Source organism: Diachasmimorpha longicaudata, chromosome 13, assembly GCF_034640455.1.
Source record: "Diachasmimorpha longicaudata isolate KC_UGA_2023 chromosome 13, iyDiaLong2, whole genome shotgun sequence".
In the NCBI taxonomy this organism is placed as follows: domain Eukaryota; kingdom Metazoa; phylum Arthropoda; class Insecta; order Hymenoptera; family Braconidae; genus Diachasmimorpha; species Diachasmimorpha longicaudata.
In genome coordinates this window covers 6,197,790-6,223,752 of record NC_087237.1, presented here as the reverse complement: position 1 = coordinate 6,223,752, position 25,963 = coordinate 6,197,790, and the positions used below count along the sequence as shown (strand labels likewise).

Here is a 25,963-nt window from a genome sequence, read left to right as displayed (position 1 = left end):
TCGGCACTGTCAGACGAATTGTATTTAGTGATGGCACCAACCGGTCATTATTTCCCACCTCCCCGGATTATAATGACATTAATGTCCCGTGAAAATTGCCAGATGTCATTTTCTAATGAATCTCTGTATATTTCTATATTTCTAGAAAATATTAATATTTATGCTGCAGAAATCCCAGAGAAAGATGTCGGTGCTGTTGGAAGCACGGCCTTACCGGCCATTCAAATCCTCGGAGGAGTACCTGATTGCAATGAAGGAGGATCTAGCTGAGTGGTTAAATGCCCTCTATCCCGAGCTGAGGATAAGCCTCGACAATTTTATGGACAGACTTGACACTGGCGTCACCCTTTGCAAAGTAAGTGCCCTATCAATAATGTTCTTCAATGGCTTCAATTCAATCCACCCAATTGCACGTACATTTTCTCCCTCGACAACTAAATTTATATTGACACGTCAGCGGATGTGTTTATGAATATATTATTTTAATTGATTTTTATTATCTCGCTGACAATTCCGCGAAATTCCTCAATGATTCCATAAAATTTATAAATATATAAAAGGGCTTTGCAATTTGCATTTAAAAAATTAATTCCATTTATACATAAAAAACATATGTAATATATGTCCTATATATTTTTTTTTGGTTAATTTTTCCATGAGAATTATTAAAAATATTAATTGAAAGTCTCCAGAAAATTTCACGGTCTGAAAATTTTTGTCTCACGATTCAATTGAACTTTCAAGCCAACTTCATTAGTAATTTCGCGAGTCTCGCAGTTATGATTATTGATATTATCGGATGGATGGATGTCGCGGTTGCGTTCAGCATTGCACCGTACCGCAATCCAATGCGGTGCAATAACACAAAATTTATTATTGGAAAAATGTTGTAATTTTAATAGTGACACGCTGTCATATTAATTTCTCATCTATTCCATCGAATTCCCTTCCTTTTTCAGAATATTCTAAAATATAATGAATCACCCCCGTGACTTCCGGCCATAAATAATTGTTAAAAATACATTAAACGGCAGAAGTAAACCAAGAAGATGGTCCTAAGCGGGTTTGTACCGTTAAATGATGCATACTGTGGCCTCTGCAAGTACTCACACATACAACTCAAGTGCGACCGATGGTTTACGATCAAACGTTGCGTATATTACACTCAAGCGAAAATAAAGAAATAGTAGGGAAAAATAATGCACGTAAACGCAGTACTGGCCCTCGAGCGCTTCTTCATTCTTCCATTCGTTTCTTTCATTTTATTTTTTTTTATATATACATGTATGTATATATATCTCTTCTGACGCTTCACTCCCGCAACCCTCCGGAGAGAGACTCTACGAGGCTATTTGAATTATTTACTGTTAAGCTCTCCAAGATTCTTGACTCTTCACCCATTGTACTCGCATGTATGTACTCAGAATACAGTGGTAGAAACCAAACTTGTATAAGGATAACGAACTCGGGGGGTTCTTGTGTGAAGGAGTACGCGTGCGTGCATGCGTGCGTTCACGTTAAAGGTATCCGAGTCAACGGAGGAAGCGGGATGCGTGTGTATTCGACACCCAGAAGGAAATCTACCGTGGAATACGTGACTGTAATGTTTAATTTGACACAAGAGCTGTTATTGTCGCGAGACTCAAGAGCCAATCGCACGGGAGTAGGGAAGCACTCCAAAATGTTTTTACCTTTTTCATGGTACGATGTTGCATACACTCGAAATTCACTTTTATGTGTCATTTATGGAGTACCTTCAATTTATTAAAAATATCTAAAACCCCAATATTTTTCTGTGTAAATTCCTCTCTTAGAAATTTCCTTCCAGACTCATCCCCCTCCGACACATTCGCAGAATACCCTCCCCTACCTAGACACCACCAGTTCTGGATTATTAAGTCAGTCAATTTTTCTATCTCCCCATCTATTGACAAATTGCACCAGATAATTCATCAATATTTGAAATAATTGAATGACACAGCTGCTCGCATTTGTGCGACCCGTGGGTGGTAGGATTGAATTTAAAAAAACATAAACAAAAAGAATAAATAGTCCCGCTGCACCCATATAGTCCCATAACCAGTGTAACCAGAATAGACGGGTTTGTGCGTAACAAGCTTATTGAGTAGGCCCCCACAAGACTATCCAGCGACATTATTTCCCTCCTGTGTCTGTAACGACTGCATGATTATCCTAGGTACGACGAGGTCATTTGAGTATACAGAGTGCACGGTGAATTTGTTACACAGTATACCTGGCCTGTAAGGCAGCTGACTTTCACTGATCTACGACGAAGAGCCGACGTCGTTTGAATTTACCAAACGAGCGTCATTCATCGCGGCCTCACCGACAAGACCTGAAAACTCTTCACCGCTTAGTTGGAAATAATGTATGCGCAAACCGGATGCGTTTATCCCACGTTTATTATATTTCTCCCCCTCTCGCCCTTTCGGCCCCTCAAACACACTAAGTACGTGACTACTTCCTCGAGTACCATTCCATATGTCTTCTTTCGTCTTGTTTCGTATGTCAACGTGAATAATCAGCTGAGGGGCCATTTAAGTCCGGAAAACGTATCTCAGAAGGAATAAACTTCATTTTAGGGCTGAAATTTTTGCCCATTTTATTGTCATATGTTTTTATGATTTTTTGAGAATTTTTGGAGGTGATAATTCAACATTTTTTAGAGAGTTTAGGAAACTCTAATTTCCCTGAATTATTTTACCGAGATTGCGTCATTTAAAATTAATTGTAAAATATTCGTAGACTTAATGTGAAATGGGGCTGAGAAAGTAACTGATCCGTTAGAATCCCCTATAGGTCAGGGCTGAAAACGAGAGACAATTTTTTCCCTGGAAAATTCTCCCCCTGAAAACCTGATGGATGAGGGATTCTCTCATCGCACCCTTACGGAGCATGCGTGCTGACAGGTTAAAAAAAGCCGACCTGGTTTGCTCCATTAATTATCAAAGCCCAGCACTATTTTAATTCAGCTCGAATTAAACAACTATTTTATTATGAACTTGTTCATGTTCTGTGATTATTTAAATTAACTTGTTAAGACCTGCACTTATGGACAGGCAAATCAATGAGATAATCTGAATTTCGCGGTGAATTTAAATTCATTATTTTCCTCTGCATTAATTTTTTCTCAACTCTTCAATTTCCTTCTCACGTCGCTTCATTTCCTGATGCTAGTCACCATAAAATTAGTGACATATCAAACCAATACAACTGAAAAGTCACGCGAAAGTGTGAAACCCGTGGCTTCCACTGCTGGCATACCATCGGCAATAACTCAGTACAAATTTATAGCCATTCCCGATGATTCGCGTGCTTTAGCATCCACCACTGTACAATTCACCAACAGAAGAGAGCAAGACGCACGCGCACATAATCCCGTGTATTTCAAGTTTTCTCGTAGCGTTCATGTGTTCCCTTGATTGTGTGTATTGTCCAAAACTCCCAAGACAAACTGTATAAATTCACGCCAGTGAGATATTTAGAGTAGGTAGACGATAAGCGAAAAAGACGAGTGGCCACTCATGGAGAAAGTCCCCAGTGAGTAGTGGGTAAAAAATGTTTAAAATAAAAGAAAATATATTCTTTATATTTCTCTCCTGTTCCTTCGTCTCCAGGCCAGACATTTATGAATGTCAATAATAATTTACCACCGTGAAAATGTTTTTTGGATACAAAGAGACGAGGGTTTACAGCCGTATGCGATAGTCTCAGGGTCGTACACTCAGGTGGATAATAACAAGCGAGAGCCAATGCAATATCGAGTGAAGAGAATATACGCTAAGAATTTTTTTATCATTTTTTTCAAAATGAAAGTCATGAGAAATCCTACATCGAGAATTCAAATGATATTGCGACTGAAAATTCAAAAAAATTCCCACTGACTAATGAATAGAAAAAAAATGGAATAAAAATGTTCAATGAGTAATTAACATAAATTAATACCCTTCTAAAATACTCTTCTCATAAGGCACATTTCCTATTCCCTATGTACAAGTTAAACCAATAATAAAACAATAAAAAAGCTATAATAAAAACTCACACACAGTGAACCCCGGAAGGAATACGTCAATGAATATTCCAATCGACAGACCACAAGTCCTTAAGCAACTGAGGGTGTTGTCTCGAAAGAGAGAAACACGAGTGTATGGAGGTCCCCGTTTACGATCTCGTAAACGAAGATTCGCAATTTGTTTCCGTCCGAGTGATTTACGGAATGATGACTCGTTACATTTGCGCTGTGAAAAAAGCAACGCACAATATTTTTTACCATCTGTGATTATTTATACGAGTTCTGATTTTATTGTTTATACAATACCATTCACACCAGAGTCTACGCGAAGATGAATATCGACATGTCACTGATGTGGGGAGAAAAGAAGTTTTGATTTCGTTTATGATTTATTTTCATGAGAAGGGAAGAAGTTGTAAATCAGAGCTCCACACCTTTTTTATTTGTACGAGATCGTCCGCGCGTGCTACGCACGCGCCATCTTTTCCAAATCATAAGAATTGAAAACTCTAGAAAATGAATGCTCTTATTCTATCTTCGAAGTTAAAATTAAAACTCATGGAAAAAGACAATTGGGAAAATCTTAATATATTTCGATTGCTCTAAGATTGCATATACTATACAGTGCGAGGCAGCATACGGTATACAGAATCGAGAACATTTCCGCAAATTCGAGATTTAGTTATAATAGCGACAGCAATCAGTCAAGTCAGGAAGAGGGCGTTCTTAGTCTCATAATAATCTAATCTAATAATTAAAGATTTTCTAATTATTTGTGAACATCAAATTATGCGATTGAGATTATTTATTCCCTTCACATAACCAAGAACATTGCTGCTTGCGAATTTTTTTTCGTGAGTAGTAGTGCAGGAGACATTGTTGCCGCACCAAGGTGTATACCTGCGACTTACAACCGTAGGGAAGGTTCAAACTGAATGTCTGCAAAAAAATCGCGTTTTAAATTTTTATTAATGAAACCATTAACTCCAAATCTATGCCACTTGCGTTCAATAAACATTTACAGGAGTGGGACGGATTTTGAAATGAAAACAAAAATAATGTTCCAACAATTATAATTGACATTACAACATATGTTAAGAAATATGAACAAACATTAACATGAATACATCCTTTGTATCACTTATCTGTGATTCCGGAGAGCTTTATCTACTTTAATCATAAAATTAATTAGTCTTCAGTTTTCTCTGTTATATATAAAAAATACAAATGTTTAGTAATACTTTTTCTTCAAAAACAGGGCCATATATTGAAATAAATTCTGAATAAATACTAATGTTCATGAATAGATTATTATAATTCCATCTGTTTTGGTTGTTAAAGCTAAATGAGTATTAACCTTACTGCTATGAAGTTGGCAGTCTTTAAAAGTAAAAAATCAGATTCTTAAAGAGCTCAAGCTTGTCAATGTTTCATTTTTGTGTAAAAAAATAACAGTATTAAACTTGTTATAGAATTAAATTTTTGCGTAAAAAAATAACAGTGTTAAACTTGTTATAGAACTCAATTTTTGTGTGAAAAAATAACAGTCTAGAACTTGTTATAGAAAAAATTTTCAATTTTGCAATTGAACTTCCAGAGTAAATAGCACGTCATTAAAGCTATTCAGCTTTCAGTTTCTGAAACAAAAAAGATTATCTGTTCTTAATAACTGTTTAATGAATGATTCAATGCATTTTCATTTATATTTCCATAGAAAATTTTTTTTATTAATGTTCTAATGAAAATATTATACTGAATTCTGCTTGAAACTAAGCCAACATTAGATGAAAATATTGCAATATTCTCTTGCATTGAAGGGAGAATAGTGAAAAATTAAAAGTAATTAAATTTGGATAACCATAACCATTAATAAAAAAAAGTACCTTATTCGCGACGTCCATCGCCTCTCCAGATGCAGATTCAGCTGCCCCTCGTTTGAGAATGAGAGGAGGTGCTTCGACAGCATCATCCAACTCATCTTCATTGAGGGCTACATCCTCAGTCAGGACTGCAATGTCATCCATGCTGTTAATATTCAGAACAAAACCATCCCCACGACAATCAACTCGACCTTTAATGGTCATTTTGATTCCCTCGATCAAATCTTCTCTCGGGATGTATGTTACCACGTGAATGGTCATGCGATGGACCCTTGTGCAAAACATGCCAGATCCATAACTCGAACCACTTACCGTGGTAATGCTTCTGAATGGCTCTTTGAGCCATCCAGTGATCTGGACTGGCCCGCGAGCAGCACAAACGTTCTCCATCTCAATTTTTTATATGAGATGACCTTCGACCTTCCATTGTCAGCTCCATTCGTAATGTTAAATGTGCCAAAGATGTCGAAAGTGCTCCTACGTGCAAATTGAAATTCTTTGTCGCTCACAGTGTCCGTTGATCGCCGATACTGTGGATTGGCCGCTTTAATAATCCCTCCAGTGATTTTTATTATCTAAAAAGTAAAATTTCAAATTTTTCATATATTCTCATAGATATTCATTCAGATATTCGCATAGATATTCATATAGATATTCATTTTGTTTCCAAAACAGAAAACTGACCTAGAAAACTGAACTGAGCATTTATGTTATTTATTCGTTGATATTTTTTTTCCCTCAAGGTTCCCTACAAATAAATAACGTACGTTCTTACGTTCATTTGTTTGCAACGAACCTATCGGGAAATATTCGATAATTTCGGAGCTCTTGTGGTATTATATGCGATAATTTTTTCATAATTCTGCCGGTAGGCTATATATAAAAAAAACAAACGATAACTTAACCAAATAAACCTCTCTTCATTTCATGGCACAATTCTCTTTGCCGAAATTTGGATAGGAAAAATAATCTCCTGAATACCACTCGATCTTCAACATTATCGAGTATTTCCCTCTAGGTTCCCTACCACTCTTGTGGTATTATATGTGACAATTTCACTTTTTTTCTTTTTGAATGGAAATCACCTGTACCTGATACATCTTGATCTCATCCTTGTATTTGAGAGCATCATCCCCCGAGCAAAGTATGCGAACCCTTCTGCCATCATTGTTATTTAAAATGCACTTGTAAATCCACTTAGATGGAGACTTTGGCAACTCTCTCAGGTCTTCAATGCTGTCGACGTAGCCGATGATTTTCCTAAGAAAAAAAAATGAAATTACTCTCCGAACACGTGTCAATGATAGGTTATGATGATTGAATGCATAATAAATTTTTGAAATATGTTCATTTTTTAAAAATAATAATAGGAATACTTACATGAGTGTAGCTGCAACATTGAAATGATCAATGGCTCTGTTGGTCGTATATTTAATAGGTGGAGATGTCATGATGTTTCACGATTATAAATTATCTCCTTTTTATAATAGGATAAAAACACTCAAACACGTTGCCAAATGTGATGGTTTTTACCGGTTCATTTGTTCCAGCCCAATGTGCGACTAATATAATCGACAGATGTCGCTTCGGTTTCTGTCTTACGCTTACGCATTTTCGAGATATTTCTTCGAGAAATATCGATATCGATCTGTACACGGGTCTCCTTTTTATAATAGGATCGCCAACAATCAGTGATTTTATTTATTTACTTGGGTGAGATCCAGAGACGTCACTCTCATCCCCTGTATTTTTGCAACCCGCGAACATATGAAAAAACGACCTCGGGATGTTTTTGGATGAATGGAGAATGTATTGTAGCCTTCCAACGTCGTCATAAATGACAAATATCAGCGGCTCGAGGGCATTCCCCGTATAAGGCCAATAACCGGTGATATAATGCCAAAAGCAAGCGTCACTGATTAATGTTTTTCAAATAGAATTCAACTCTTTGAGCGATAAAAGGAGATATATAAATTATTCTTTGACTTTTATCATTTACCGCAGACGAATTTGAAGATCCAATAATTTTTCGAATAGAGTTGATGGCGAAATTATCATTTAAATGATGAACAGTGTTACTCCAAACCCAAATTGTTTGTTGTGCAATTACGAGTTGAAAAAATATCCATATCATTTATTTAATTTGATGGGCTAAAAAAATTTTAAATCAAATGCCTTTCGTTGCAGAAAAAAATGTATTTTTACATGTTGCACATGTGCGACAAGTTCAAGGCACCAAATATTAGGGCAATCGTCAATCTCATAGTGATAAATGATGATAAATAAGACTTTAATGATCTTGATATTTATGGAGACCCCTGAGTGCCACTGATCACTATTTTTCTAACAGAATTTAACCTCAATATCAATCAAAGAGGAAATCTAAGTCATAATTAAATTTTCTTTGATGATTGATGATTAACCAGGCATTCGTAGAAACATTGAATCCAATCCATCACTGCATCATTATCCCTATGACTGACACATCAATATTAATTCCTTGTCCAAATATTGAAAAATTGAAATCACTCAAAATTTGATTCACCATCAATCACCTCCCAACAATTTATAATTTAACATTATGAATCAAATATTGAAAATGAATTAAATATTAAAAATGAAAGAAATAAAAAATTCAATTAATTATTATTCAATTGTTATCTCCCAATTGATTAATCTCTGACTAATTAAGGCATCTCCCCCTGTCGACATCAGATAATATCAAGAGGACAACCCAAAAGTGTTACAAATCAACATCACGACAATTACTCCATGTGTCGCGAATAAAAAAAAAGTAATAAAAAAAAATTGTGAAACCCCAGAATTTCCTAGAAGCCAAACCATCTCCTCGCCTTAGGTCTTCCCATTATCTCGACTTATATTGTTGTTAATTAACCGCTATTGGTGTCGTCTCCTTGCCATGCCCTCTGGGCATTCCCCACAATTGGAATTTACGATTGTCCATTCAGACTGTATTCCACTGCCACCGTTATAAATTCCATGTGTGTACTTTCATTGATACGAAAATTGTTTATTATTCCGTCGGGCGACAATGTGATAACTCCGTGCTATTTACAGAATTAAACCCAGTTAGTGATTTCAACGGAGAGAAGGATATGCTATAAAATGACTCGGTTATTGGCTGGATTTATGATAATTGTTGTTTCGTGGAAAATAGGATCATTCAATTTAACGATGTTTTGTCCTCGCGAGCAGTCGTAACTGGGCTTTCATAACGAAATAACTTACGGGTGAAATCCTCACGACTGAATGAATATAAATTGACTGAAAAAAGCCGATGAAGAATCCCCAGACTTAACAATTTCACAGAGAAATAAATTTCTTTTCCCAGAAGGAGAGAAATATCAAGTAAAAATTATGGAATTTCCATTTCGCTCATCGATGACGCGTCATAAATATTTTGTGACAGGCAGGAAGCAAACTGCGTCTCAATTACTAAATTTAATTAGTAATTAGATTGGTGATTGTAGTACATTTAGAAAATTCCTTGAAATTATTCGTTTGACAGACTCCGAAAGGTGCAGTCACTGTCAACATTTAACAATCTCGGAATAAACAACAGCATTAGAAGCCTCGAACCCAATTCTAATCAGTGGAATCAACTCTCTAATTAATTTTCAATCATTCACTGAACGAAAAATAAAATACATTACTCGATTCAGCTCGTTTAGCTTTCCTCAGCGTACCTTCTACCGCCTGTCAAGGAAACACTCATCGTGCACAGAATAGAGTTGTGTCTATCGGATAGAGTCATATCAGCTAACACATGTCGAGAATTAGATGCGGCTGACTTAACCCAACCGCTCGTGAGAGCTCTTTTTTTATTCAAAAATTCAACATCTTGTCATTAGCATTTTTTCCATGAAGCTCATTCTAATTTATTCCTCAACTCCATTTCGAGATGTGAAGCCACATAATAATGTGATTTCAATCAACGTTATGTCGTGTAGTGTGAAAAAAATATATTTTATTTCTGTTGAGATAACAGTGCGCAGCACTCGAGGCATTAAAACCCCTGTCTGACAATTTATATTCATGATTAAAGCGAAATCTGCATATTGCGTATTTGCGGGATTAGATGTCATGTTCTGTGTCAAATGGAGTAGATTCGTGTTATGAATGTCCTAATTAGGAATTTTCCGTGCAATGTTCAACACTTGTTTACAATTGATTGAGAAAATTCCAGGGCAATCGATGCATGAAACACAAGTTATAATTTGTTTTGTGGAAATACTCATTAATATTTTTTTTTCATTCCCGGGTATATCTCGAGGCTATTTTTTATGGTAAATTGAAAATGGTGATGTTGAGGCCTTTTAAAGGTTGAATATGATTAATCTGAATGTCGACATTTAAGGATATTCAAGTTCTATGCCTGTTTTACCCCACTACTGAAATATTTTCCTAGTTTTATCTATTTCGCTTTCATTGGAGACTCATTTCTTCACCAAAAATTATTTTGGGAAAAATCTACAAAGCAAGAAAATACATCTTAATTTATTCTACAAAATTTTCTAGTAATTTCGAAACTGAATTCCCCCAGTTGAGTAAAAGCTCCGTAATTTTTTAAATATTTTCTCTCTGTGTGGGGTTAACAAGAACATATGCAACAAACGTCGTGAAACAATTAATTGTTTGTCTCTGAAAATTACTGCGCAACTCCGTTATGCAGCGATCGCTGCAGATCGACCCATCCACCCAACAAAATGACGAATCATATTCTCAAGGTATTGAGAAATGCAACCGGTGAATGCACCCATTGTCCCATCATCATGAAAACGTAAACACGATAATTTCAAATGCAACGTATTTCAACCTCTCGAGAAGAATAATGAATTGATACAATCAATTCAAGTCCCAAGTCTCTATCTTACGCACTTCATTCGCATTTCCTCACTCATAATATTGTGACTTTATGACACATTGAACAGATCCCGATCTGTACAGCGCACTCACGGGACAACTTCTCGTTCGTTGTCGTCGATTTATATAATCCACAAAATGCTTATCGCAACTGGCAATGCAATGCTGTCTATCTAGTGTCTAATGATATCTTCCGTGCATGGCAAACATGTGATTGAGACTGAAAAAATTCATACTGCACAGATGGAGTTGATACATATATTTGCATAACCCCATGGAACGCTCAAACTGTCGAAATAAAACAAATAGAAGAAGAGAACAAAGAGTTTATCTGAATTTAAGAATTTTACCATAATTTTTTTAATGTAAATTTTAATCTGGAGTTCATGTGATTTGGACCTCGACATTGACCAGACATTGACCAGGAAATTGATAAAATACTGATAACATTCCATAATTCCATTCCATTCCATTAAAAAATAAAATTCTTCGAACGACGATCTTCAAGTCATGAGAACTCGAAAGAGTCCATTTGTTTGTAAACAAGACTCATTTTGGAGCAGTAGTTTAGTTCATCGACCCCTCGTTAACAGTGAGAAAAAAATAATGTAGAGGAAAATTCCGAGGGATGAAAGAGGAAATGGTGTTTAAGCTCGGGAAAGAAACTTGAACACTAGACGTCTCTCCAACTCGTTGTCTACCCTTTATGCATTTCGTTTTCACTGTGTTGTCGTTCTCTCGGTCGTTATGTGAATGGAGCCTGTCTGCAGACACTGTGAGACCAACACGTGGGGACAGTCTTTCACCCTTCGTATTTTCTAAATATATAAACTGGTATGCACCCGGTGTGCAGGGAAAAACTTGTACGATGTGACAAAAATAGAGGGTATTTGGATGTTGTTAGAGGGATCTCCTGGGGTGATCAGGGTAAAAGTAACAGCCGAAGTGCTCTTTTGGGGGGGGAAAATCGAGTGGTGAAATCGAATCAGAAATAAAGAAAGTGGACTTTGAGAGCATCACTTTTGCTTTCGGGGGAGAGGGGGGAAGAGGAGGAGAGTAATTGACATTTCACAGACAGTTAATTACACCGAAAATAATATTTAATAAAAAATTACCCCATCGTAATTACGCACAAGTCCCAGACTTTTTTCAGATCAAACGATAATTTTCCCTCGCGCGATTCAAGTCTGTGCTGGTCTAAAAAAATAATTGATCATTTTTTATGAGAGGACCAAGGATTGAGGAGAATTGAATAGAAGAAGACTCCGGTTGAGTAAACAATCAGGCGCCGGTCAAGAACACACGTCTACATAAATTCAAATATGAAAGAGAAGTAGAAGCTAACAGAGTCTGAATGTAGCGATATAATATAATACAACGCAACCCTCCATTTCGGTCGATGTACAACAACCTCATATTTCTTTAGACCCTAAAAAAAAACTCGTGAGGATTAAAAGCTTCTCATAAAAATCTCCGGATGCGGCGGACATTCCGGAGGAGCTATCACACATGTCGAAAATCCTTCACTGCGAAAGAGGGGGGGGGAAGGGGGGAGGGGGGCTGGAGTGGATGTGTAAAGTAGTTTTTAGACACACCTTCTAGACATACGCCATTGTCCTCTTTTATGCGGTTGTGGCCGTTGTGACGGGTGGCGTAGGGCCCTTTGTGTGAAATTCGATTCGATGGCTTCATTTATCACTTCTTTGAATGGGAAAATTGAAAAGAATAGATTTGATTCTATTGATTTCGAAATGTCAACTTCTCGTGCGATATTACCATTATTCATATATCAATAATTTTTTTATTGTTTGTATTCTTCCGATGAGTGAGTGAAAAAAAAAATATTTTAGAGAACTCTAGTCTGTTGAGCACATCATAATAAAAATAATTATGAAAAATAATTATGAGGATCTATCGGTACTTCGGCTCAGGTCAAAGGTTATTGTCACGATGTTATTCTCAAGTAACTATACAGCGATCAATCCCCATCTATACCCCCCATTTTTATTCACCAAGAACTAGGTGTTTCACTCGCATTGTCAAGACCTAACGGTTTCATCGTACGTGTGCATTGTTATATTTTCCGCGGGGTCTTTGGTCTTATCCAGCGGGGTTAGGTGTACACAAGCCGTTAAATATTACGATACTGAAGAAACATCCGTGACTCAAGCATCGGAAAATTGTAATGATTCATGAGACACCTGCGGCGAAGAGATTGGTTACACCGGTATAGCATAACAATTATCAGCTGTTTCAACGAAGGTGTATCTGAGTGATATCAATTCAGTGGTGAGGGATTATTCACGTTGACTAGTCGTGATGGGTTTCCCAAAATAGAGGGCCCATTGTTCGTCAAATTGTGGAGATCATTTAAATGGAAATATCGATGGTAAAAAGTTCCTCGTCAGATGTTCAAAAATTCCATTTTATTTCCGCTGAAATTCTGACAACTCGAGTCATTAAAAAATCAAATGGTCTATTGACTTTGTGGCGGAGTGATTCAAAAATCCAAAAATCAAAGAATAGAGCAGAAGAATTCTATCGAAGCCTCCTCCCCCTCCCCCTTTTCAACCCACAATTTTATTCAACAATCAGACAGGACCAACTGATTTCCCGCAGTCAACTCAGACGTATCAGTTCATCTCCAACATAAACAGTTCTCTTTGTTCCCCAAAAATTGTGTGCACAACCAATGGATTCAGCTTTGTTTACTCCCATCACATTGACATTTAAGGGATGCCACATTGTGGCTGAACAACCCCTCCACTGTGTGCCATAGATTATCATTCATCCGGATAAACTTAAGCCCCAGGGTGCAATATAAACTTCCATTTGACAACCGAGGTAATTTTGAATCACCACCCCACAGCCCCCAGAGAGGGAGAATTTGGTTCAAGTTTCAATGACGCAATTGTCCACAACTTTGATTCGGCCAGATGGGTTTATTGACTTTCATACGAATGTAACAAAATATCCCGTGGGGTTATCAATTTTTTTTTTTTCATGAACGTTTCAACAGATTAGATTTTTTGCACTCGGATTTTTCTTTTTTTCACCCTCATCAACATCTGCCGGGGTTTAGGAATTTTTATTCAGATTGAACTCTAGGGAGATGCGGAGATGGTGAGCAATTTAATATTTTCGAATATGCAAGGGCCATTTTCATCAAGAGTCATTTGTCGTTGTGCACGATGACACCAGAGGGGTCACAGGCCACATTATGTTACATCCTGTCGTCGAATCCCTTCCCTCCCTACCATTGCAGATTATATTCATATGTGGGGTCTCTCATTTGCTGCAGCGTCTCTCAACCGCGGTTAGCCACATGTGTTTATGTACTTTTCAGACGGGGAATAAAAATGAAAGTGATTGCTGTGAGGAGCTCGTTTATGCCTTTACGGTTGTTACACGGGGCGTTGGGATCGTTAATTATCACACATTATCGTTGAGATAGTGGAGAATATGAGGTGTTTAGCGGAAATTGAGTGATAATTATCTGTTGAGTAAGGACATTCTTTTTGTTTTTCTAGTTTTTTAATGACAGGAAGTGAAATAATAGGTCGGTGATTTTCAAGAGAGCGACGACAGGGACTTTGATTCGGGGAAATAATCATGAAATTTCATATTTCACGGTCAATTTAATGAAATTTTAACCGGAGAATAATTTTTCACTGACTGAAAATGCAATTTGAGAAATCAAAAAAATAATTCTCGCATCGTCGTTAATTTTTTCTAGAATTATTTGAGTCTGAGCGCTAGAACTTTATCGATCTATTCCTAAAAAATCCCTATTTTCTATATTTTTTATTCAACGTCAATGATGCACCCGTTGAAAAAAAAAAATTCAACGTCACCAACTTGTCGGGATCAACCAGAGACGGAAAAGGCCTCTTGACGTACTTCAAAATGAAAATTTTTATTTTCTCCTCCGTCAGTCACTTTGAAATTGAGAATATGTCAGAGTGATTACTCACTCAATGTTCGATAAGACACTCGGTCTTCTCTCGTTCATTTCAAGAGTAACATAAAAGCTACTGGATGAAGCACAACCGGATGTTCAACAAGATATACACGGGGTTGTCTGGGGGCTCCTCCTCCTCCATGCGTACACACTGTCCGGATATGAGGCGTGGAACATCGAAATATCGTCAACTGTGTTTGTGTGGTCGGCACTAGTCTCATGGCACCCACGTATGATATGCACACAGTGACGAAGGGATTGAGAGTCAACGATCGGTTGTAGTTCATTCAACAAATATGACAACATGCTGAGAAATGGTGGTAGGGGGGTGTGGGGGGGAAATTGGATGTTTGCTTATGGGAAAACTAAAACCGGTCCAACATTATTTTTCGGGGGAGTCTTCTTGGAATTTCAAGGAGTATGAATAAACTTGTGTCGAGTTCTTGAAAGTGTAGTTGTAGTGGGAAAAAATAAATTTAAATAACTGAAAAAATATTCCTATCCTCATTGATTGTTTTTTTCCATAAATCTTCGGTTCTTTGTGCTACCAGTTATTATTTTTAAACAATAGGCTTACACCAATTCCACAAAATGGAAAAAAAAAATTATGGACGCAGGGTAATTCCAACATAATAATAATCCACCTCTTAGATAATCAAAAGGTCAAAGAAATTCCGGGAACAACGAATTGAGACACATGTGCGTCGTTGGATACCTATAGAAGGAGAATCTCAAATTTGCTGAAGCAACTTCGCGAACGGAATATCAATCAAGAGGCAATAATTATCGAGGCTCAAAAGTACAGGACCGAAGCATTTCGTTGAATTAAAACAAAAAAAAGCTAATGAATTAAACCCCAGGTCCATATCTTGCCCAAATACCCATTTTTTTTCCACGACTTTTTCGTTTCTCTCTCCTCACTCGAACGAAATACTCAGTTCCACCGATCGTCTGTCGGTGGAAATTTGCAATTAAAATCAAGTTATTACATGCCAACGTACACCTGACAAACATATTCCGCACCACCATCTCCATCATCGGCTTTTATTTTTTTACGATTCGGTAATTTCGCTAAAATCTTCGCATTCGGTTCACTTCTCCTCGCTTGGATGTGTTTCTGATGATTTTATAGGTACAATTTCTCTTTACTGGGGGGGCTTATTCATACTAACGAGTGAGCTAAAACAGTCGGACGCCGGCTATTAATTATTTTGGAGACGACGGATGAATACGTCTCGACTTCGTCGGGGTGGTAACAAAATATATCCTAAAATTAATGATAAATAAATAATATGACTCACCGGTGACGGGCATCGATGAATTGGAGGGCTTCTGAGCTCCATCTGCAATTAAAAAAAAAAACAAATTCTGGTTAATGATCAATAAAAATAAAATTATAATCGTAAAATTGTATTTCCAATCATCAGAGACATGAGGAGACAAATGAGATGAATTTAGGAGTATTATTCCGCCATTTTTAATCACCTGATTTTTCAGTTAACTATTCATAGTCAATCATATTAATATTAATAATTAAAAATATTTTTTTTCTTGTTATATGTCACTCAGGTAATTTTGAGGAAAAAAAACTTTTATAATTTGACTCATCAAAAAATGTCAGCGCAGGTCAATTAAACTAATGTGCCATCAATTAAATTGTTTCAGCACGCCAACAATGTTCGTCGTGCAGCATCAGACTACGTAGTGCGTCGACAGGCTCGCAAAATAATGAATCGCTCGATAACATCGTCATTGGCTCTACCTATGAGCAATTTGAGCGATGTGGCCTTCCTGCCAAACGCCAAGGCCGGTACTTTCTTCGCCCGTGACAACGTGTCAAATTTTATAAGCTGGTGTCGCAACAGTCTCAGTATCATCGACTGTCTACTATTCGAGAGCGATGACCTCATAATGCGTAAAAATGAGAGACACGTGATACTCTGCCTCCTCGAGGTCGCAAGACGCGGCGCCAAGTTCGGCATGCTTGCCCCCATGCTTGTGCAGATGGAGAGACAGATTGACAGGGAAATTGCAGCTGAGAATAAGGCATCAAATGGTGATGGCAATGAGGAGAGTGACGATGACTATGGGGAAATGCAACAGGATGAGCCGTGTCTTATCTATGGGCCACAGCCGCAGATTGTCACCAATGATCTCAAGAGCCTCGACGAAATGGTGAGTTCTTTCATATTTTTTTTCCGGGTTTGAAGCATGCGGTAGTGCATAGCACCAAGTTCACCGTATGCGGAGAGATATAAAGTAAAAATTAAGTGTCTGTTTCGGTAATTTTTTTGAAAATTTTATGAAATTTAAATGAACTATTTTTTACGCGGACAAAACTGACGTTTTTTTACTTTAAAAAACCCCTTAAAACAACAACTGAAAAATATGGGAATTTACAGAAACATTTCTCGGAATTATTCTGCCTCGAACCCCTTCAACATCGAGACAACTTCCCCCATCAAGAAAACATAATAAATTCCGAAAAAAAAAATATCAAAATAAATTCCAAATGACGATGATTGCATACCCTATTGATAATAAAAAAAAATCCAATCTCCCTCGGTAAATCTAACTTGGTAGTCACAACGATAATTGGCAGGATAAATATACATATAATTTTTACTTTTCATTTCTTCGACTACTGCCCACCTTGACACGTTTATCGTGAATCGAAGGTAGTTTGTGCTGAATATGTGTGGACGGGGTGCGTTAATCTTGAATTCCCGAGCGACGTCCACTGAGAATACACAGCCAGGGGTACACCGAGTCAGCCACTTGTCAATTTCATGATACATCGTGATACAACCGCCAATACGCCGGGATAATAGATAATCCCTGGTCTAGACTCATGTCTATGGGTTTTCATTAAAAAATATATTCCATATCACGGCATTATAAATTATGAATCAATTATAATTGAGCCTTTAACGACGTTATTAATCTGACCCTCAGGATAATATCGGCAAGTTGACGATGAAGAGGGGGAGGGAGAGGTTTAAAGGCACGCGTGGTTCACGCTCGAGTGTGAGAAAATTAGAGACACAAATGATCGCGCAACAATGCGCCTCAGGGCCTCTTTGCAACTGTTTCAGTTACAATCCAATCGACGAGTAATAATGTTTGAGATAGTTGAGACTGATTGGAGTGTGAGAAGGTATCACTGGCTCGTGATTAATCGAAATTGGACTCCCTCATGCGGATCAATTTTCCTTCAATGCTGGTAGGGGGGGGGGGAGGGGGGAGGACTTTTGAAGGATCAAAGATGTGGAATTGTCAGCTGGAGATTTTAATTCAATTGTGAAAATTGAGTAATTTGAGTTAATTGAATTTCGTAACTTACGAAGATATGGGGGAAGGGGGAAAAAATTAGGAAACAACCTATTCTAACACCTAATGTGACCAAAAAATAATTATTTATCGTTGAATACGTTTTCTCAAGGGGATTAAAATATTTATGTATCATTTATTGACTCCGTAGTGTATTGACACCGATATTCAATTGAAATAATCACAGGAGAATAGGACTGTCTCAATTTTATGACATGAAATTGAAATTCCTCCACTCCCCTCAATAGTAAATTCCCATTCAAAAGAATTAATGATCCATAAAATTGTGAATAATGCTGGGAAAAATGTCATTAAATCCCTCATTTTTTTAAGGTAAATAAATGCCTCGTCTGTTTTTCCTATCCAACCGCCTGTTCTATTTCAGTTCTAGATAATAAATTATGGACTCTGCGGTAAAACATTAAATAAATGTTGACTGCATACCACAAATGCAGGATTGAACCACCAAAGATCTCTCACACTCTCCCGTTTAATCCTATTTATGATATTTTTTTTTCCCTCTCGCCAAAGTACCAAGAAATGCAATGGTATTTTCCGGTGCAGGTGTAAAATGAATTCTCACACCTGGTTGACGAGAAAATATAATGAACTGTGGGAGGTTATTTCGTCCAGACGCTTTGGCATGCGGTGGTGCATTTTCTGAAGTTCACGAGATGTTTGAGAATTATATTTTTAGCCAGAGGTGATTGACTGACTGCGATGATTTACGGATGTTCAGACATCAAAAGAATTTCAAATGATTTATGGGGAAAAATTTTCACTGGCAAATTATTGAAATTGAGAATATACTCATTTCTCATTGAGAATTAGTCTGCAATTAGTACCACTAGAAATTTCAGTTGGCAAACTTTCGACGAATTAATTTGCTTTAATAACTTGAATAATTCGTAAATAATTTTTTTTACTGTCTCGAACATTTTTGCGATTTTTTCTGTTGCAAAGAAAATAATTTTTACCTGTACTGTCACTTTACATCGAATTGAAGATGTGAAATAAAAAATTCCTGCTCGAGAATAATTTCACGTCACGATAACATAATTTTTATATTATTATTCATAAAAAATTCACTTGAGTGTTGTTATAATCACAAATGGCCATCTTATCCATCACCAAAAACAAGTATCTGGGCAGGGCCACCCCGTCGTGACTCTGCCATTCACTACTTCCCCGATTTACGCCACCGATACGTTATTCAAACGCGACCACATACCAGCCGTGATCGTTAAAATTAGAATAAAAATCGGTATCAAGGAGAAAATGATCGACACCAGCACAACCAATCAGGCTACTCCCCCGCTCCAACGAACATTTTTAATAAAAAATAAAGCGCGAAAATATCAAATACTTCGAGCCCTTATTTTTGCGAAATTCCACTCCAATAAAGCGTTTTACGAGAAAAGAGAATTCAATGGGATAAACTCTCCTCCTGGGTATCGATTCTCCAACGAAATAAAAAAAAAAAGTACCTTTTATTTGTGGAAATACCAGTTGTACTCCCCTCGTGGCCCTCTGACATAACACTACACGTCAAAATATATAATAAAAATAAAATTCTATCTGTGCACCAGCGAGTGAACACATGTCGACAAGACATTTTACGTGGGATGAATCGTTAATTGAAACTCAATGTGCAAATGAAACGAGATATCTGGTTCGTATTTTTCCCTTTAAATGGTAATAAACGTCGTGCAAGTCTTGATTGGAAAATCACAGTGTGAAACGCCAGACGTCTGATGTGTTCAATAAAATTCTGACGTTCGAAATTCAATAGACGTGTTATTTACATGTTTGTTATACCATAATTTTGTGAAATAGAAGTATATGGGAAGAGTTGAACGAGACCATATTAAATAGGTCATTTTTTAATGGATTCATTGAGCCATTAAAATTCTATTGTTCAATTCAACTAATTTCGTGAGAAAATTATTATTTTATCGCTGATTAATTAACAAATTAATAATTTTGCACTCAATTCAATTACGTGGAATAGAAGTACGTTCGCAGGGGACTCGTTCATCGATTGATAGAAAAAAAAAAAATTCTTGTATGAGATGTCTGTCACTTGTTACCGCGCGTCAGTTCCAAAAACCTCTTAATGATTAAATAATGACATTCACTTCAAACCCTGTCCCATCAGAAATGTATCGAGATTTTATCTACTGAAGGGTAAAAATTTCCGGTATCTTGATAAGTCCGATTTGATCTTGTTCACATCGCTCGTCCCTTAATATTACCCACTAATTCTAAAAGCCGATAAAGATCGGATGACTCCCTATCGGTCTCACGACAATTGTGTGGACTCCAAGGTCACCATTGCATCGCTATTTTGTGCAAAAAATAGCTCAGCTATCTAATCACGATTTAGAGCACAATCGATCCAGAAAAATAACATGAGTCACTCGCTGTTCGCGAATGTATAATGAGGTACATACGACATTCAACGAATTTCAGGGAATTTTGCACCAAGTACGTATTACTCATCACGCTTGATATTGACCCAGATGAATAAATCTTCGTGTCATTGTGGAGTTAATTAGTCACCTCCTTGAGGATCGTAAAATTCTGTTGGTATTTATCGATAATCTAATCTGTGGGCTTACATTGAAATCCAGGAAATGAGTGACAAAGAAATTGTTCTAGCCTAGTCGCAACAATCTCAACTAAATATTTTAAAATATTTGAAAAATGCTGACCCCACTTTACCATTTTTGATAACAAATTGATATTTCGTCCTGCAAAAAATGCCTCTTTCCAACCCAATAAAAATCCTCATTTCCACGATTTAATTTTCTGTTTAAATAAATTCACACGTCTCATTCAAATAAAATTCCCTCAATCAAAATAATTAATTCTCCCATCACTCCCTAAAATCCTCTCGATTGATCAAATGAACAAAAAAAAATCCCTCGAATTTGTCCTCAGACGAATGTTGCATGACTCATTTTATTTACGTAGCAATGCTTCAGTCATGGTAAATCACCATGGCGATGCAAGGACTTGGAAATAATTTCACCAAGGACCCTCTTCCTGCATGCTTTCCTCATCGGGAGGAAAGAGGGACGAGACGCAAGAGCCTCAGCGCCAACTCGAAAAGCTCAGTTATTGATCGAACAACTGAGCAGTCCAGAGGCCGGCGGCTTTCGTGTCAAGTTCAACAATTTTTTACCACCACCATTATTATTATTATTATTCCATTGAATCCTCAGCAATATTTGCCAGTAAAATGCCTATCGTCATGTCTCCCGTGATAAATTAAATCGAAGCTATCGATATACGGAGAGAATGAACTTTCTTCGCTGATGTCAGAAGTCGTCGACGGACACAAACAAGGGTAAACTTGTATGAGCCGTTACTCACCGATTGTACGGCCTTGCTAGCCAACGAGAAAGGCCGCGGCGTCGTATGGCAACGTGTGGGTGGCACGATTACATTGCTTCACACTGACCTATCGACTTCAGATACAGGCCTCTATGATTTATCCGCATTATAATATTTGAAGTATATTTTATGAGTCATGTCATGTGAGAGTGCTTCCAGGTCTTTTATGGGTTTACAAAACAGTTGGTTCACAATTTTAACAATTTTGAGGTAAAGAAAAAAATGTTTACGAAGTATTGTACAAACAGTTGGACGAATCCCTTGGAAAAATATACACATCTGCGGTATAAGATTAGATTTTAAAATTATCTTTACGAGGAGGCGCAGTTTTTCGGGTGAGGAAAAAATTTTTTAGTTTAGAAAAGGAATTATCAGCTTCCGGTTTAGATAAACCAAAAATTTATCGATTAATTAGTGACTTTAGGTTCGGGGTATATTTGTTTATTTATGGTTGTACCGTATCATCTTTGCCGATTTTTCATTGTGGAGTGAAGCAATATTGCAACTCAGAGTCGTGATTGTTGGTTAATACAAATGTCCAGTGACTTTCTCTGTACGAAATAATGAAAATTCCAGTGTTGCTGTGCCTCTCACAAAATGGCACAATTTTGGTCTCGATTTCATTGGGAAATCAAATTTCAAGCTAATTGTGACGTAATAACAATCACAGCTCAATGCTATTAACCATCCAAGGATACCGAAAACTCATTAGTCAACGGAATTGACACATAAGATTGTTTCCCAGAAAAGTAAAATGTCGTCAGGAGTTAATCGATAGGGTCCATAAGTAGAGGTGCCTTAGATGGTGTGCTTGAGGCTATTACAGTGTAATTGTGTACCTTCAATTAGTGCAAAATGCCGATTTGTCGCGACAAGGCTAAGTTGACAAGGTTTAAACAATTGTCCATTGATCCAACAAGTTCCTGAATCCTATCCTAAGTTTGAAGTTGTGATGGACGATGAGATGTTGGATCGATAGACAGCGATGAGGGTCATCAGGAGCTTTTCCGTCTCGTCAGGCACAAGTTGACCTTCAATATAATCCTGGCTTAAACTCCAATACGTTCTTCATCCCTTCGGGACAATTCTCTCTCATCAGATGGGACGACAGAGTATTCAGAGTATTAAAATGAGGTGCCCTCCAGGTGAAAAAGATCTTGGTTGACACGACGAGCTCGACCGGAAAGACTCACATCTCACGACTCTGCGTTGAGGAAATTTCAATTTTTCAAAATTTATATGTTATTTCGTTCCTCAACGTCACGAGACTGCTGTCATGGGGATTATCAATTGTCCAAGGTGTTGAGTACATCCTCACGAATATGCAATTGTCAGGTTTTTGAGGTGAATTACCATAAAGAGATTAGATTTCACTGAGTATATCCCCCTGTCGCTGGTGGAATTGTCGTGGTTTATGGCTATTTGTGGATTATTTTTTATGGTGGCGAAAGGGCAAACTGACGTAAAGATGTGAAACCTCTGTGGGAAGATTCGGATTACAAACGTAACGGAACTTTTTCATTTCCGGTGTGTTTGTACAGGTATTTCAAGAGTTTCGGTCATTCAATGAGTCTACTACTTCCGCATGATTGATAATACGTGATTTATGTGATGGTAATTTAATTTCGAGATATCGAATATCGATAAATAAATGATTTCGTCATTTTCATCGCATTTTCACTGAAATTCGCAGGAAATTTTCAATTCTTGTACGAAAAATATTGTACATTTATTGTAAATGTTAAAGAACAGCTGTGAGCTTCTCGAGCTTGCGGAATATTGATTATAGAGACGCCGGCGCCGGTACGCCGGTGCATGCGGCCTGCGGTAGTTCACAAGCCAATGGTAACCCATAGGTACACGTCTCGCGCATCCAGTCCATCCAATATCGAGCAAAAGCACCTCGATGTGTGGCATCACCTCGTGGATACCAGGGAAAATTTCCGCGCGAAATTCACCCGGGTCCGAGACGACAGACACGCCCTTGACATTCCTCCTGAGTGAGACATTAGTCGAGTGATGATAAGCTCCCACCGTTTTCACGGTTAAATAAAAAAAAAAATTTTCTAACCAGTGAAAATTCCTCAATATCGATTTAAACGGTGAAATCGAGGGAGAATCGTAGGTGTGCCGTTTCACCATGGAAGGCACAATTGGCTCATAGAATATTCTTAAAGAGGAACTGTCAATGGGGAAAAAGGAAAATCGGAGAGATGCCTGGCGGCTTTCTAACTTGTTCACATCAACCCGCATTATTTTCCGAGATTTATATGGCATTGTGACAGGCCAAAACAGGCATTTATGTCTGTTAACTCAATGACATCAATTTATATTTTTCAGTTTTAAGTGAATATCAACGAGAAAGGGTGATTCTTCGAAAAACAATTTTCATTTAAATGAAATTACACGAGTAACCAGTCAGTGAAGACTAAAAAGTCATAGAATATTTATTATTTGAAATTTAATTATTTGCAAAAAAGTTATTATAACATTTTGCTGTAGATCCACTCTTTGGGGAGATAATTTAAGTAAAAATGTTTTGGAAATTCAAGTTCTCATTCTCAGCACATGCCCCCTGAGGACAAATGTTGACCCACAAGTGTGATCACTAATTAGCGTCAATCCATTGATCAGTGCACCTGATTATTAAAAGTCTAGACGCAAAAAAACTGTAACACGCCCACCCCTGTGCCTCAGTCAAGCTGTAAGAACTATTCTTCTCTCTGACAGGTCACCTTTTCACAGGGATAAGCACAGTGTTATCGGTATTCTCTTTGGGGCTCTTTAGACGGACCAAATAAGAAACTAAAAATTGAGAAGAAGAAGCCTGAAGTAGGCCTATCGCACTCCTCATCGCTTACGTTCTACTAGATCGCCTGTTTGTTCGACATATTTTTTTTTGATGGGTGTAAACCGCTGTAGCCGCCGTGAACGACTGAATTTAAATTAATTCTGACAGCCGTAACAAAATGCCCAATAAAAATAAATCACGTGCCGACAGGTGAAGGAAAATACCAACATCTAAATTTCGAATATCTGATTATGCAACGATGCGATTCCAACGAGCCACAGCTCATTTTAAATCATATCAAAATACCTGTAAAATGGCAATCAATATTTGAAAATCGACTCTACGGAATTCGAGATATCGCGGCTCAATCATCGGCATTTGTTTTTTATGTCGAATGTATTCGCCTCTGTTGATATCTCGTATTGAATTCTCTCCCGTCACTTTTGTTTCTTTCAAAATTGCTGATTTTTTTTTTATTATTCTACGATAGAACGACCTACGCGATAGGCTGACAATGTGGGCGCAAAAAAAGAACATTTGAAATGGCAACTTAGAAGCGATCGATTGTTACGCCGGCGTTCACCACATGAGTTTCCGCGTCTCCCTGTTACTGTGGGCCGAAGACAAAAGAGAAATAACATACACGTGCAAAAACTTGAGGGATAATGTCGTAGGGACTGCCGTAGGAATGGCACAGATGACGCGATTTGATTAATGGTTGTTGTTTGGAATAAATAATTGTTTCATAATTGTGTAATTAACCGACAGAAGAGAATGAATTGTCATTCCTATACTCTCCCACAGTGATAAAAAAATTTTCAATTTTTCAAGAGTAATTGAATGTTCGAATAAGATTTGAAATGAATCAAGTGAAGCTCAGGAGAAAGTTCGCACAAAATGTTTATGTTTTAATTGAAAAATACATAAAGACCGGGACTCCATTGTATTTTTCGGGAATCTTCACATTTGAAAAGAGTTGTAAAGTTTTTTATGTCAACGGGAAGTGGAGAAATTTTATAAATAATTGATTTTGACATTTATTTTATCGATCATTATCCAAATCCACATTTTTCGTCACGTAAATGAAGAAATTTTAACCTTTGATGCTCTTTTCATTTGCATAAAGAAAATTTTTCCTATTCCATCCCATTCTCAATTCAGAAAAATTTCCTTTCTCCACGAATCTCTAACGTTCACCAACAAAATAAAAATACATTTCCCCTGTACCTCCATAAATCGAGTTGGAAAGCCTGGCTAAAAGCTTCTATTTTTTCCGTCAAGATTTAAATAAATTTCTTAAAAAAATTTTGTTACATAAATAAATATCCATTTTTTAAAGCTAAAATTCATTTGCACTAATCCCAGTATTTTCTATCATCTTCAGGCTACAATATGTCCATAATTATGTACATATTTATTTCATAAAAGCATTATATAATATAATCTGACTCGAAAGGGAGCCTCACCTCTTGAGTATTAAATAAATAAATAAAAAAATCGCTATTTTTCCCGACTGACTAGAAAAATTGGCTTTCTCCGACGATATTCAACGTTCACCAAGAAAATCTTTAAAAAATCAATTTTCCCGCGAATCCCCATAAACCGGGGTAAAAACCCTAACTAGAAACTTGAGTAAAATCGCTAAATCTCTTATCGACAGAATCCACGGCATAATTAACGTGTAC

At 37.2% G+C, this 25,963-nt stretch overlaps 3 protein-coding genes across 11 annotated transcripts in view; 1 reads left to right on the top strand and 2 right to left on the bottom strand.

Moving 5' to 3' along the window:
- LOC135168846 (zeta-sarcoglycan) overlaps positions 1 to 25,963 on the bottom strand; it is a 165,996-nt gene that overhangs the window by 112,037 nt on the left and 27,996 nt on the right. For all 4 annotated transcript variants that reach the window (XM_064133435.1, XM_064133436.1, XM_064133432.1 and 1 more), the window contains one exon: positions 16,060 to 16,101. In XM_064133435.1, the coding sequence (XP_063989505.1) occupies positions 16,060 to 16,101 (42 nt within the window). The remainder of the gene's footprint in view (positions 1 to 16,059; positions 16,102 to 25,963) is intronic.
- Positions 1 to 25,963, top strand: part of LOC135168810 (GAS2-like protein pickled eggs) — a 215,368-nt gene that overhangs the window by 174,929 nt on the left and 14,476 nt on the right. For all 4 annotated transcript variants that reach the window (XM_064133349.1, XM_064133351.1, XM_064133352.1 and 1 more), the window contains 2 exons: positions 170 to 355; positions 16,424 to 16,933. In XM_064133349.1, the coding sequence (XP_063989419.1) occupies positions 170 to 355; positions 16,424 to 16,933 (696 nt within the window). The remainder of the gene's footprint in view (positions 1 to 169; positions 356 to 16,423; positions 16,934 to 25,963) is intronic.
- Positions 5,092 to 7,606, bottom strand: LOC135168876 (uncharacterized). Of its 3 annotated transcripts, XR_010300106.1 has the most exons (5): positions 7,294 to 7,605; positions 7,005 to 7,173; positions 6,226 to 6,488; positions 5,917 to 6,041; positions 5,655 to 5,670 (listed from the first exon to the last, which is right to left on the bottom strand). XR_010300106.1 is itself a non-coding variant. In XM_064133481.1 (4 exons), the coding sequence occupies exons 1-4, from the start codon at positions 7,362 to 7,364 to the stop codon at positions 5,664 to 5,666; spliced, it is 510 nt and encodes a 169-aa protein (XP_063989551.1). In that variant the 5' UTR covers positions 7,365 to 7,606; the 3' UTR covers positions 5,092 to 5,663. The 3 variants fall into 3 exon arrangements, 2 of the variants coding, with proteins under 2 accessions (XP_063989551.1, XP_063989550.1); XM_064133481.1 differs by lacking the exon at positions 5,917 to 6,041 and having other exon boundaries at positions 5,092 to 5,670; positions 7,294 to 7,606; XM_064133480.1 differs by lacking the exon at positions 5,655 to 5,670 and having other exon boundaries at positions 5,703 to 6,041.

Coding starts and splice junctions, on each gene's coding strand:
- LOC135168876 (XM_064133480.1), bottom strand. CDS start 7,364: ATGACATCTCCACCTATTAAATATACGACCAACAGAGCCATTGATCAT. Junction 7,174..7,293: donor AATGTTGCAGCTACACTCAT/GTAAGTATTCCT, acceptor TTTTTTTCTTAG/GAAAATCATCGGCTACGTCG. Junction 6,489..7,004: donor ATGAGATCAAGATGTATCAG/GTACAGGTGATT, acceptor TTTACTTTTTAG/ATAATAAAAATCACTGGAGG.